This window comes from Rattus rattus, chromosome 3, assembly GCF_011064425.1.
Source record: "Rattus rattus isolate New Zealand chromosome 3, Rrattus_CSIRO_v1, whole genome shotgun sequence".
Taxonomy (NCBI): domain Eukaryota; kingdom Metazoa; phylum Chordata; class Mammalia; order Rodentia; family Muridae; genus Rattus; species Rattus rattus.
Window position 1 is genome coordinate 31,457,666 of NC_046156.1, and position 13,932 is coordinate 31,471,597.

At 38.2% G+C, this 13,932-nt stretch overlaps 1 protein-coding gene across 1 annotated transcript in view; it reads left to right on the forward strand.

The window, feature by feature from the left end:
• Fam241a (family with sequence similarity 241 member A) overlaps positions 1-10,716 on the forward strand; it is a 32,480-nt gene extending 21,764 nt beyond the window's left edge. Inside the window, exon 2 of the mRNA XM_032897348.1 lies at positions 9,350-10,716. Coding sequence (XP_032753239.1) covers positions 9,350-9,595 — 246 coding nt within the window. The 3' untranslated portion in view covers positions 9,596-10,716. The remainder of the gene's footprint in view (positions 1-9,349) is intronic.
• The last annotated feature ends 3,216 nt before the right edge of the window (positions 10,717-13,932 follow it).

The following is a 13,932-nucleotide window of genomic DNA, read 5'->3' on the forward strand; positions in this document are numbered from 1 at the left end:
ATCAAACAAGTCACTAGACTTGGCAGAAAGATCAGTTCAAGAAACCTTTATTATAAATGATGTAATGAACAGTTCCAAACATCACTGTATAAATAGTATTTGTGTAAGTTTTCAAAAATTATCAGACTTTTAAGTACTATTGACTTTGATTAAACAAATAATATTATAGGCCTTAGAAAAGAGATGAATTTTAAAGGAACTTAGTTCTAGCAACGACCATTTATACTTGAATGTTTCTTACAAATGTCCCAGCATATTCTAAACTGTGAGAAACAGAGCTTATAAATACCTGTAAACTGTATTTTTGTGGTCTAGGTACAAACTGGAAAACTCTATTCTAAACCTCAACAAAAAATTATTTACAAAGCATAAATTTTAAAACATTTTTCACTATATTATGTTCAGACAGCAGCATCAGTACTTTTAAGAGTTAGTCTTTGTCTAGGTAAAATGTTCTGTCAATACTCTAAAGGAAAGTGTAACTTGTCTAATAGTCATCAAATCAAGATCTTCTATTTTTCTTTTTTTACTATAGGAATAAAAAGTATATGTTATGGTATAAAATCTATGAGTTAACTTAAAGAGATAGCTTAGTGGCCAAAGCACTTGGTGTACAAGTCTGATAACCTGTATTTGGCTACCCTAGAACTCGCATTCTAAAAAACTACAGTAGCATATATAGCTGTTATCTTAGCATGGCCCTCCTGGGAGATGGGCAGCTGAGACAGAAGAATGGCCAGACTGGGAACCAGTTAGCCTGGGGTATGCAGCAGTGAATAACAACAGAGACCCTGTCTTAAACAAGGCCATGAGAGAAACTTGAAGCTATCCTCTGACCCCCATGTTCATGCCGTGAACACATGCACACTTACACATACAAATACATAGACAGACATACAACAAAGCATAAATACATAATAGGAAGACAGGATAGTAAATTGAATCTTAAACAGAAATAGTATATTTAGGAAGGAGAATATAAGAGTGGAAAGATATGGGTCATTTCACATGAGAAATTGGATGCAGTTAATGAGAGGTTACTGAAAGGATTCAGGAATGTGGGAAAAGTACTAGGAACCATGAGACATGATCTTATAACAAGGCGCCTGGGCACAGTGTTTACCATCAACACAGAACAGGGAGATTGGGAGTCCTGGGAGAGGAATGAGGAAGAGCAGGGGCTAAACTCATAATTGTAATGGTAGACTATGGTTCTAGATTGCAAGGAGTAAATATAAGCCAAAAGAACCAAACATCCAAGTAATTCAGAGGCTTTCAAAATTCATAACTCCTTAGTAAGATAGTCAGGTGTCCCCTTATCTATAAAACCAAAAAACGAAACAAGACATTTTTCAAAGCAACCTTTCTTTTGATAGGTTGAGTTGAATAATTGAGTGGATTGAGTGGAAAAAGAGAAGACCTAAGTACAGAAGGCCTTAGCAAGTAACTCCCAGGGTTTGGTTTTTTTTTCCCTCATTTTTCTTGCTCTTTTTTTTTTTAATCTCTGTGTAATTTAATGGATTAAAAACAAAACAAAGCAAACCTATGATGTCTGTAGGCAGCCTCACCATGGTCCCTGGAGCTCACTCTGCAGAAGTTCTTTGCTCTGAGCTATTATTCAGTGTATTACTACAAAGTCAAAAAAGTTTGGTAGGGAAGAGATGGTGGTTATTTCTGGTTGATTGAAATACATTTCTCTCTTTACTGTATATAGTTAGAAAGTGGAATATTATCAGCTTCTGATGTCTCTTCTGTTTCTAGTCTTTTCTGTTGATTCTTATTTTGGTGGCAGTTGGGTTGAGCTTAGGGTACTTGCTTCTTGCTTTATTATTTTGAGACATGTCTCATTCAGTTGCCCTCAAAGACCTTAGAACTGGAGGTCCTCCTGAGTCGCCGGGATTTCAGACCTGGGCCCTCACTCCTATACATGCTTGGACTCTGCCAACTTCTCTTGCTTCTGATTTCTTCTGACAGACAAGGATAGGATTAAGGTTAGAGAATGGTTTGGATTTTGTTTTGGCTTTTTGTTGTTGTTGGTTTGTTTGCTTTTTAAGGAAAATTTAAATCCCAACAAGTCATAAGTATTACAGTTGAGTGTAGGTACAGTATGATAGGCAACCTCATATAAGACAAATTTAAATTTTTTTATTAAATCAAATGGATGAAGATACATATAACTATTTAAACTGCTATAAAAACTAATATATTAAGGCCAGTAGAATATGAACAACCACACAGTTGGTTTTATAGTGATAAAGCAAATGCCAGTTAGCACAGGGCTTAGGAATGGTTATTACACCCATGCTGCCAAATGCAGCGTCCCTCCACCAGCGATAAGGCGATTGTCACTAAGTTATGTAGTCTCTTCCCCTCTGCTCCTTTACTCTTTGAATATCAGTATAATTAAAACATTGGCCCGCTAGCATGCGCTATTTAATACATATTAATTAATGGTCATTTTATTAATGACCATTATAAAATCAGTTAAAACTTCATCTATTTGTTGGTTTTCAAGATTAGCACTGTATTTCATTTTTGAGATAAAGAAAAATAAAATCGAAGAAATTAATCCTTACAAGCAATTACATATTGAAGGAAAGGTTGTTGTTATTTTGTCTGTTTGTCAAGGGTTGTTTCTTTATTTTCTTCTCCAAAAGAAAGATATGTTGTCCAACTAAATAAAGGAGCATGACCTTGGAGAATTTGATTTTTCTTAAACAGGATTACATGGTGGAGGTTTTCTGTTCCACAAATAAATTGATCAGCCCCGGAGAAGGGATAGATAGGATAATAGTCTCTCTTTGACAGGACAACATTGGCTTTTCAAAAGAAGCCCGTGTACCACACCATCTGGCAAGTTGAAATTGCAAGTTGTTCTAAAGTCCTTTCAGTTAGGGTTTGTTTGTTTGTTTGTGGTTTTTTCTTTTTTTTCAACCACAGTTTATGATATAATGTAAAGATAGTTAAACACCTCCCCTTTAAAGATATAAACCTAAATATTTTAATATTAAGATTTTGCCGGCTCCTCTCAAAATTGATTTTTATTCAACTTAAGCCAAAATACAAAAGCACTTTGTAACTTTTAAAATATCACATTTTGGTCAAAAAATATTCTTACTTAATACTAACTTCTATTGCTAGTCTCTTGAAGTTAACAGTATAGTCATTTAATTAATACATTATTGCCACCAGGGAAATCTTGTTGAATTGATTTTATTGGACAAACACCTTTTTGAAAGCGATGAGATGACAAAGGTTGTGCTGAAGGTAGCCTTGTTTTCACTTGTCTGTTTATATGTTTGTTTTTGTCATGTAGAAACAGAAGAGATCATTTTGACACAGAACATTCTTAGTTTAATTCTGACACCTCTGAATTTTTAAAGAAACAAACTTCGTGTAAAATTTAAACTATTAAGCACAACTAAGAAAAAGTAAATTGTTTGGAGATTTGATTCCTACTAACTTTCCTTAAACGTAATGAAAGCTAAAGAACGTGGTAAAACTGCAGAGCAGAAATGGTAATGTCGTCCATTTAATAGTATATGTGTGAGGGGCTGGAGCGATGACTCAGCGATGAAGAGCACTGGCTGCTCCTCCAGAGGTCCTGAGTTCAATTCAAGCTACCACTTGGTGACTCATCAGCATTTGTAATCGGATCTGATGCCCTCTCCCTATGTGCATGAAGACTGAGTACTCATATGCATAAAATAAACATTAAGAAAAATAGCATATGTGAGAAATAACAAGGAGAGAAGAGGAACCTTTGAGGACCGTATTTAAAGTGCTAATAGAAGAACTAAGAGCCATCTGACTACATGGGTTCTCAAAAGTCAAATATTTATCCCCAAAATTTGATCATCCTCTGATATTAAAAATAATAAACATTCTCACATTTTGTCCTACATCATCTCTCCTGTCCAAAAACTATCTTTTCTCCTGCTTCCCTTCTTCTCCTTTCCAACCTGGAAGTCCCGCCTACTCGCCTAGTGATTGGCTCCTTGAAATCTTTATTGAATAGGGGAAGGTTCTGCCGCAGGTAACTTCAGTCACATCAACAAATAGGTAATGGGGATATTGAGAAAGACAAGATAGTATGTAGGCGTAGATTTCTCAAAACCTACCTTTAATAAAGGTTCCTTTAGGCTATTTTTCAGCCCACCTCCCAGAGGTAGTGGAAAGGAAAGGTTAATAGAGCAAAGAAGGATGTGGGCCTGTTTAGAAATAGTTCTTTGGAGAAAACCCAATCCGTGTAACCAGGCTATGACCAGTTCAGTTCATGTGAATCAGCAGCAGCAGCTCAATATACTGGCAAACACCATTCATGAGTCAGCAATGGCAGACCAATCCAGAAGAAACCACCAGTCTCTGCCAATTGCCCTGAGTCTGTGGAAGCAGCAAGTAGCTGCCAGAACACCACCAGAAGTTTTTTTTTTTTTTTTTTTTTTTTTTGGTGCATTTCTCACTCCATGAAGTCACAGCAAACATTGACCATCAAAGAACGGCAAGGTTAGTGTCATCAGTGAGGACCAGCGACGACCAACAAAAGAGGGATAAGGTGAACCAATGCCACTGTCTGCTGGGTTATCCTTATACCCTTTACAAACATCACCTGTTCTTTCAAGCATCTTCTCTAGCAAAACATTGAATGCCCTTTTTCCAGGCTACTTCCAGAAAAACACCACGTGTCTGTTCTCAGGAAAACATCGTCTCATGTGTCTGCCTCAGCAAAAACATCCCCTCATGAGACAGTTTCCAGAACAGAACATCACATGACACAGCTGAGTCTCCAAAGAATTAGAGACCAAAAATTTCCACTTCAGAAGACAAAATATTTAAAATAAAACTTCTACAACTCAATGAAAAAATTTAAGGTATATACATTATTAGGCAAATCTGCGTACTCTTTAAACTTGAGGAGATAAAATGTGTTGAAAGTTAGAAATCCCTGAAAGCAACTGGAGAAAAACAACTGACCACTTAGCTTAGTGGAAGTAATAGCTGATTGATAAGAGTCATCAGGTAAGTAAGAGACTGGCTGAGAGGGATCAGAGGCCAGGAGACTAGCAAGCCAGTGAAGCTGAAACACTTCACCTTCAATTAGTAAAGCTCAATTCACAAGCTACCGCACTGTTCAAAAGCATTTCTCTTTTATTTGGTGTACATCCTGGCATGTGTACTTGAGTAAATTCACCTTCTTCATTATGACTTCCATGGGTTCATGTGACCAAAGATAAATCCAGTCTTAGTGTTTACTGCTGTAGCCATCTGTGTCCTCTGATATTACAGCCATGGTTTATCTGCATATTCGTATGCAGTATTTTAAAACGGTGTCTTCTTTTTATTAGTAGGCTTATGGAACCTGACCTTTTTATTCATGGTTTCTAAAGTATGAAAGTGATGTAATTAAGGTTACCCTTAATTTGTTATCATTAGGGATTTTGAGGGTAGCAAGATGGCTCAACCAGTAAATCTGCCTGCCTGTTACACAAGCCTGGTGGCATAAATTCAGTCCCCAGAACTGAAAAAGGTGAAAGGAGAGGACCAGCTACACAAAATCATTCTCTGACCACCACACATGTGGTGCTGTGTATGCCCTTACAAACATTAGTCACACATCTACACCCTCTGCGCACACACACACTCACACACTCACATGTAACAAACGAAAAATTTTAAAAGGATTTTGAATCAGTTGGGTTACTCTTATATTTTTTCTGTGTATGTCTTCAATCATGAACAAACAAGGGCTGTCAGTGCCTCGCTGAGAACACTCTCTAAAAGTCCTGTGTAACTAAAAGGAGCCATCCGTTTGACAAATGGTCTTCATTGGAGTCTCACACAGTCTCACATCAGAAACACAGATGATGAATGTCAGAGCAAGGAGAGCTCCTTCTGATTTCTGCTTCAGTTTACTGTTTGTGTGTGAAGTAGATTTTCTTATTCCAGTCCTGACAAGGTGGATTTTCTTCATGCTTGGTGGAAGGCTTGGGGTCTGTCTGTCTGTCTTTCTTTCTTTCCTCCTTTCCTTTCTTTCTTTCTTTCTTTCTTTCTTTCTTTCTTTCTTTCTTCCTTTCTTTCCTCTCTATGTTTTGACATTTTAATGTAGATTCCAATCACTATAAGCTATGAAACTGTACAAGTCTACAGATAGCTTTACCTCATTTAAATTTTTGCACAAGATAAAAATAAGTTTGAACAAAATAAAACTGAGAGAAAAGATGTAAAGAATCATACTGATTCTGGAGTAAATTCACCTGGAGAGAATTCGGCTGGAGAGATGACTCAGCCGTTAAAGGCTAGGCTCACAACCAAAAATATAAGACTCATACTGATGTTTAGTTTGCTTGGTTAACGAGTTAAATGTTCTTCTGTAAAACAAAATATTACCATAGCCTTTGTTTTTCAGAGATGAAATATATAAAAGGTATCTGAAAACTGAGGCATTCATCACTAATTAGAAAGCAGCTGTTTATGGGGATGAGGGTGTGGCCCTACACACCTGTGCTGAGTGTAAGTCAGCACTGGCAGCTTCCTGACCTCTGACTAGAGATCGTGATGGAAGTAATCAAGGTAGTGCCGTGACTGGTCCATGGTACGTCCTCCGTGTCTCCACTCTGCTACATCATTAATAGTGCTACAGACATCATGGTTACCCTGGAGGTAACAACCTTAGAAATATACGAGGACCCCAAAACTTCTCTGTAGATAGAGAGCTCGCCCTGGGGTCCACTGGACCTTGCTAGTTTAGCAGCATGGCCCATTTCCTCCCCGTGCTTGCAAGTGTCATCCTTGAGTTGTTTGAACCTCTGTTCAGTTCGTTGTAGGAATCTGATGTTTTCATAGAACTGTACTTGTGCCTACACATTTTTGGGGGGCATTTTCCTAGTAACCTCTTCTTAGTTGGCCACACTAGTGGGGTGGTAAAATTTAGTAATCATTAAATTTTGTCAATATGTATGTATTTGTTCATTGTACTTATTTTCTCTAGTGTGTATATATTTGAAAAATATATACATTTATATTGGTTTGAAAATATTGAATTTTAATATATTCTATTTATATATTTATGTATATGTGTAATATTTATATCTAATATAATATAATGTAATATATGCTATATAAATAGATTCAGGCTGCAATAACTACAGCTTGCCCAAATTTACTTGTACTACCTTGCTATCTCAGTGGCAGCTCAAGGCAGCTCCTACAGGATCCTTGCTGTCTGCTGTCACTGCACCCAGACTTACAGTTAACTCACTCCCTGCTGGAGTTAAGAGCTGCAACAGCTCCCTCTGAAAACCCCAGGCACATGCATAGACTTAGTTCATTTTACAAGGACATTAAGATAAATACCTGTTCTATCTGATCTGGACACTTCGTTCATATTAAACCCTCAAAATACAGGGGAAAAAAAAACTTAGAAACTTTCAAGAACTTCCCAAAACCCAAAGTACAATGAATACGTAGACAACAATAGATTCTAAAGGGTTTTTTTAAAATAACTTTAAAAATAAACCAAAATACTATCAACATTATTAAACAGTAAAGAAATCAAGACGTTGACACAGAACAATTGCAAACTAAATCAAAGATTCTTCAGATGCTGCTGTGGGAGGAAATGGCTTACCATCAGACAAGCACAAACTTGTATGTTTTAATGTAGTATTAAGTATCATGGAACACATAAAGAATGAGGAACTAATAAGCATAAGATTAATCCAAGCAAATTACCTTCTCTTTTCATCTGTTTGGTGTCTCTCTGGTCTTTCTATTGTTATAACCTAGTAGGAACCAGAAATGTTTACAATATTCCACAGGATTATACTATTAGTCAATTTTTCATTACTGTCATGAAATACCAGAGACAGGCTAAAAAGAAAACGTGTTTTATTTAGCGAATGGTTTTGGATCTTACAAATCCTAATGAACTGATACAGGCAGGTTAACGTTCCACCGCGGCTGCCTTACCTCAAGGTAGAATGCAGTCTTAGGAGCAACAGCTACATGGTGGGACAGGAATGCAAAGCTTGGTCAAAACAAGGTCCAAGCCTTCCCTAACAGTTCTCTTCAAGAAGTAATAATCGATTTTTAAAACAAATTCTCATTTGGCATAACCTCCCACTAAGTTCCACCTATTAAAGCTTTAACCTCCTGATATCATACTAAAGACCACACCCTCAACAAATAAACCTTTGAAGAGATAAATATTAAAACCACAGAAGTGGGTTGGAAACATTAAGAACTAGCATAATGTTCTGAATTGTAGAAAGATTGGGCAATAACAATACTCTTGGAATATACAGTTGGGTATATGTGGAAATTTTCTGGGGCTCTGAGTTCTCTAGACTTTTGCTTGTTTATAAAATTAATCCTAATTCAAAACTTTGTTTCCCCTGATGAGATTAACAGGAAGCATTTACAGTCTTAGTAGTGTTTTGACAGGAAGCTATGCAAGAGCCCCACATAAGCCTGCATAGCTAGCAGAGGCTTCAAATGAGAGATCAGAACAGCCATGGCTGAGAACAGTAACTAGTCAGTCCCAGCCAGCTGAGCTTGAATTGTTACAGCTTGAGTCACAGACATGTGTTCACCAAGTTAGAGTGACCAGGAAGCCTGCTTTGTGAAACAGGAGAGGAGCAGAAAGAGGACTCTGCAACCAGGCTCTCAGAGGAGAGAGAGGAAAACATTCTTCATTCACATAGGTACCTTGGTGCAACTCCAGGAATCTGGAGACTGAATGGAGGTGGAGGAGTGCCTACATCTTACAAATCAATGATCTAGTTGGGGATTTAGTCAGAGCTAAGTCTATAAGAAACTGATGAGTGCTTTTTCTGTTCCTGAAAGGAGGGGTAGACAATGTGTCAATCCAAAGGAATATTCCCATTGTCTGAACAATGGGAATTTGTTCTGTGACACATATTTATTATATTCTTGGAGATCAGGACTCTAGATCACAAGGATATGCTCCTTTCAGAGATACTAGATCTGTTCTTTTCCTTCTCCTGTGTCACAGACTGCCTGTAGTCACTGCTCATGGCTCCTCCCTCCATCTTCCAACCAGGAACACAGCATCTTACCAGTGTCTATTATAAAGGTTCTTGTGTTAGATCAGTCCATGGGGTAGTTCGGGGTAGCCCCTTCTCAGAATCACCGCCTTACTTGTCTGCAAACTACCTCTGCCATGGGACGTTATGTACTCATGGATTGTGGACGTCTTCATTAGTGTTTACTAAGTGATTGCCAGAAGTGTGTGCCCGGCTATTTGGAGAAGATGTTGTGAGATCATTGTTATTGGAGGTATTTACATGTTTCTTATGTCCATATCTTGGTGTCTTTTTTTTTTTTTAAGGATGCTGAAGAACCACAAAACCACTCTGGCGAACCCATTGGAGATGACTACAAAAAGATGGGAACGCTTTTTGGTGAACTGAACAAAAACCTCCTCAACATGGGCTTCACGAGGATGTATTTTGGAGAGCGGATTGTGGAACCAGTCGTGGTCATTTTCTTTTGGCTTATGCTATGGTTCCTGGGCCTGCAAGCCCTTGGACTGGTTGCTGTTCTTTGCCTTGTCATTATTTATGTACAGCAGTAAAACACTGGACATTTGGTAGCCATGTGTGTAACCGATAGAGCTATCTACTTGGGCTTTTTGAAAGCCAAAGTAGTTTGACATATTTCATATTGTGTCCTGGCTATTTGTAATTTAAATTATAAATGAGTGTTCTTTAAAACTCAACTCTTTGTTATAACAAGGATGAATATATATTTTTGACTATATAGTGACGTACTCAAACTCTTTTCCACTCCTGTGATCTGTACCTACCTTTAGATACCCCTGCCCCATGCCACATCTGAACGCCAGGAGACAGCAGCGGGATTAGCAGGACATGAAGTTCACTGAAACGCTGGAGTTCTTGTGAAGTTCCAGTGAAAACATGTGGAGAGAAAAAGGGGAAATGTGGCTAAGAATAAGTTTTAATTGGGAAACTGTTCCACTTGCAACTCCGTTGAGAAATCCCATTTGGGGGATATGTTTGTCTGTGTTACCTCTGCGTAGTCTAAAACAAAGTGAGTGATAAGCGCACGCACTGCTTCGGTGCTGTGCAAGCGATGATGCTACTTCCTTCACACTGAGAATAATGTACTTGTTGTTGGTAATGCTTTTGGGTTAAATGTAAGTTTTTATATGTTATACTTAGGCCTCTACGAGATTGTAAAGTTAGAGATGATTCCGGTGCTAACTTCTTTTTGTGAATTTCTATAGCTGGGTGCCTGGCAGTGCCTGCCATCTGGTCCCTAGCCTAGCCACGTGCATGTCTTTTCTAGAGACATTTTCAGTGCATTTTTTTCCTAAAAGTTCATAATTTTATAGTTCTTTTCTAACAATTACTCCAAGATGTAAAACAATTCATTTTCTGTCACAGCATGGAGTTTTCCTCCCAAAAAAGTGATTTCTATCTTATTTAAGAAAAAAATCAAATAATTTTTTTGATATCTGTATTGGAGAGTACGAAAGGACAGAATAAAATCACATGCTTAAATCTAGAACTCAGTAGCCAATTGTAATTTTGTAGGATTAAAGCCAATTGGCTAGCCATGTTTCTAATGTATAGTATGGGGTTTTATTACACTAAACAAGCATCTCTTTAAATACAGTTTGAAAATGAAAAATGACTTGCTACTTTCCATTTTGTAAAAGAACCTAAAACTTTATACTTTTGTCTAAGAGTCTTCTATTTGAACAAAGAAATTTAAATACAAAAGTGTGGTGGTGAGGCTCTGTTGTTTGACAGGGCATTAACTAAAGCCCTGCTTAGTTAATTTAGTTAAAGTCTGTTTACTGGGCCACTTGGTAAAGTTCTCACTCCTGAAGTTTTAAATATTATTATGCAAGAAATTCTGAAGCAGAAAATTGTGAGAACATTTAACTTGACTTTCTGAAATCAGTAATAGTGCACAAAAGAATAAGAAGTCAGGAGCACAGACTATATTGTGCATCTCTATATTGTATGTAAACATAGTCTTTTAAATTTGGCTTTTGAAAAACCAAAGTTTGTACTATATCATTGGGTTTTTTTTATTGTGTTTATTATATTTTTGCGATCACCTACCTTTCCAAACTGAATATCAGTGTCAGGTGTTTGGAAAACAGTCCCCTTTGTATACAGTAGGATTGCAAGGTTCCAACAGAATCTATGAGGTTTTGCCTATGTGCACAAAATGCTAATAAGGACATTCTTCCCTAGTGCTACCAGGACAGCCAGCTTCCTTTTGGAATGCAAAATAAGACAAGTGCACATAACAGCAGCTCTGGTTCTACCTGTGTTGCTTGTCATACGTGCTTTAAAAGAAGTCCTAGAATATATTATATAATACCCCATCAACACTGTGCATGTGCACACTGGTGTCAATGGGTATATAATAAAAAATAGGCCTTTGATTTATTTTTTTTTACCTCCACATACATTATGGATTAATATAGTATGCCATCAAAAATTATGCTTAAAATAGAAAAAACTTAATATGAAATATTTTCTCTTTATTTAACACATTAAAATGCAGATTATACTGTTATCTTGAAGTACAGCATAGTTTCTTTGGTTCGCAGTATAAAAATAGATTCAAAATAGTTCTCAATTATTTTAGTTTTAAATGTAAGTAAAAAGATTCCTTACAAGCTAGAAAATAGCAGTTACAGTGCTAAGGTCATCAGACTGCTGGTGGGCACAGGATCGGTACTGTCAGCCTTGTATTCAAAGACAAAGTCAGGAACTAAAACCAACTTGACCACACATAAGTGATCCGTTCTCTTTGAACTGAACAGTATTTCGTGCAGCTCATTTTCCTGTTAAGCTGCCATTCTTGTGAGAACAGAGTGCATTTGTCCACAGAAGCCACATGAACTGGCTCACAAGAGCCTATACTATATGTTTTCCTGCCTTTGGTGACATCAAATTGGTAGATTAAATTGGCTGTGGTGAGAATATTTACGTCATAAAAACTGGCGTGCACTACAAAGAAGGGCTATTTTTTCTGAAGAGCCAGTTTGAAAAAGACCTCAGCGTATTCCCAATCAGCCACCCTGGAGGCCACATTTCCATGGCTACCACAGTCTTCAAAGCAAAGAAGACAACACGTTATGAAACAAGAGAGGCACGTGCGTGCAGCATGCACCCACGTTCCCACCCAGAACCAGCTCTTTCCCATGTGGAGGCTGGACCACGGTTGTCTTTGAAGTATGTGTCTGACTGAACGTTTTCATGAGAGACCATCTTTCTGGGTTGCCAGTGAGCTGCAAATCCACAAAAGATGAGGCAGGAGATGAGGAAGAGAGAGCCACAACTTTTGGCTTAAGACCAGTTGAAATTTATAATCTTAAAAATAGTCAAATCTAGGCATTGAGAAATCCAGAGGTCTATGACTTATAGCTTCTATTCAAGTTTCACAAATGTCTGTTCATTCCAGATCATGGAAACTACTTTCATTATCAGCTTTGGGCTTTAAAAAGAAAACAAAAGAAAAACATCAAATTATACTTGTAAACCTGTTAAAACTCTAGTAAATACTTGGCCAGGAAGAATATACAAATTAAAGAAGAATACTCAAGTTAAGGCATTATTGGTGGATTTAGTCTGAAGTTACCTGCATCAGACCAGCATCCTGGTTTCAGGTCCCTCCACACCCCTACACGTTGCTATTTGCATACTAACAGCTCCATCTGCATCTCCAGTTGAGGGCACTGGGCAGGCTAACGAGCCCTCAGCTTAACTGCTTGCTCACAAAATTCCTCAAAGATCTTATCTTTCTCTAAAGCCTTCTCTTTGCATTCCACTCCCTTCAGTTTGAGGAGTGGGAATCATAAGGACAATCCTTAGTGCCTGTCTCTCCCATGAAAACCAGTTACTGAGTCCTACCTGTTTTGTTTCTAATGACGTCTTTAATCTTTCTACTTGTCTTCTTTCCTAGCGTCACTCACAGTCTGTGCAGCTGTCTTCTCACCTGGTATGATTCTCCCCTGTGACAATCTCAATCAGCCTCCCTACTTCCATTGCTCACTCTGGAGTTAAGTAAAATCTCTAAAGTTTGACTTTGGTCTCCTTGACTTTAATCTTTTGAATGGCTTCTTGTTGCTGTTCTGGCAAAGCCTACAATCTTATAATAGTCACGTCTCCTTTCGTGATCCAGTCTTCCAGACCAATCTTTCTGTACCACTACCCTCTCCAGACTCAGCTACACGGAATGCTTCTATCAGTGTCTTGAAAGAGACACACTTTCTTCAAGCACTTTGTATGTGCCTTACCTTCTTTAGTCCCAGCGCCTGGCCCAACCAGATTGGCCAACTACATGGGGTACTCAACTTCAACATCATCAAACTTCCCTTTAAATTCAGTTTGGGCGCACAGTGTGCTTCGTTCCCTTTTTAATGTAGACATCCATCAACAGTGGATGGTCACATGGTCACCATGTAAGACTCGAGAAGCCCCCACCCCCACCCCTAGCCCTACGTCCGGGATGTCTCACTCATAGAGACACAGATACAGATGCAATAAGCTCAATGCAATAAGCAAGAGGTTTAATGATCCAGTGCACTAGGGTGGCTCTGTAATCGAGACAGAGGTGACCCCAAATGACAAAAGCACACATTTTTTTATACACTTGTGGTGGACAGCCTTGACCCTTACATTCATCAATGGTGAGATATTTTTGGCACGCGGATGAGGACTGCTAAGGGCCCTTCCCTTTTCGCAGTTAGCTCATTCACAGGGATGGGGGACTGCTAAGGGTGGTGAGCTCATTTCCTGGAACAAGGTGTTATCCTAAATTCTTTGGACAACATGTTGGTCCCAGCCACCGGGTATTTCCCTAAGACAGCCTTTGTCCTTAAAGTTTGAATCTTACAGCCACGTGATCAGAGAACATTTCTATTGT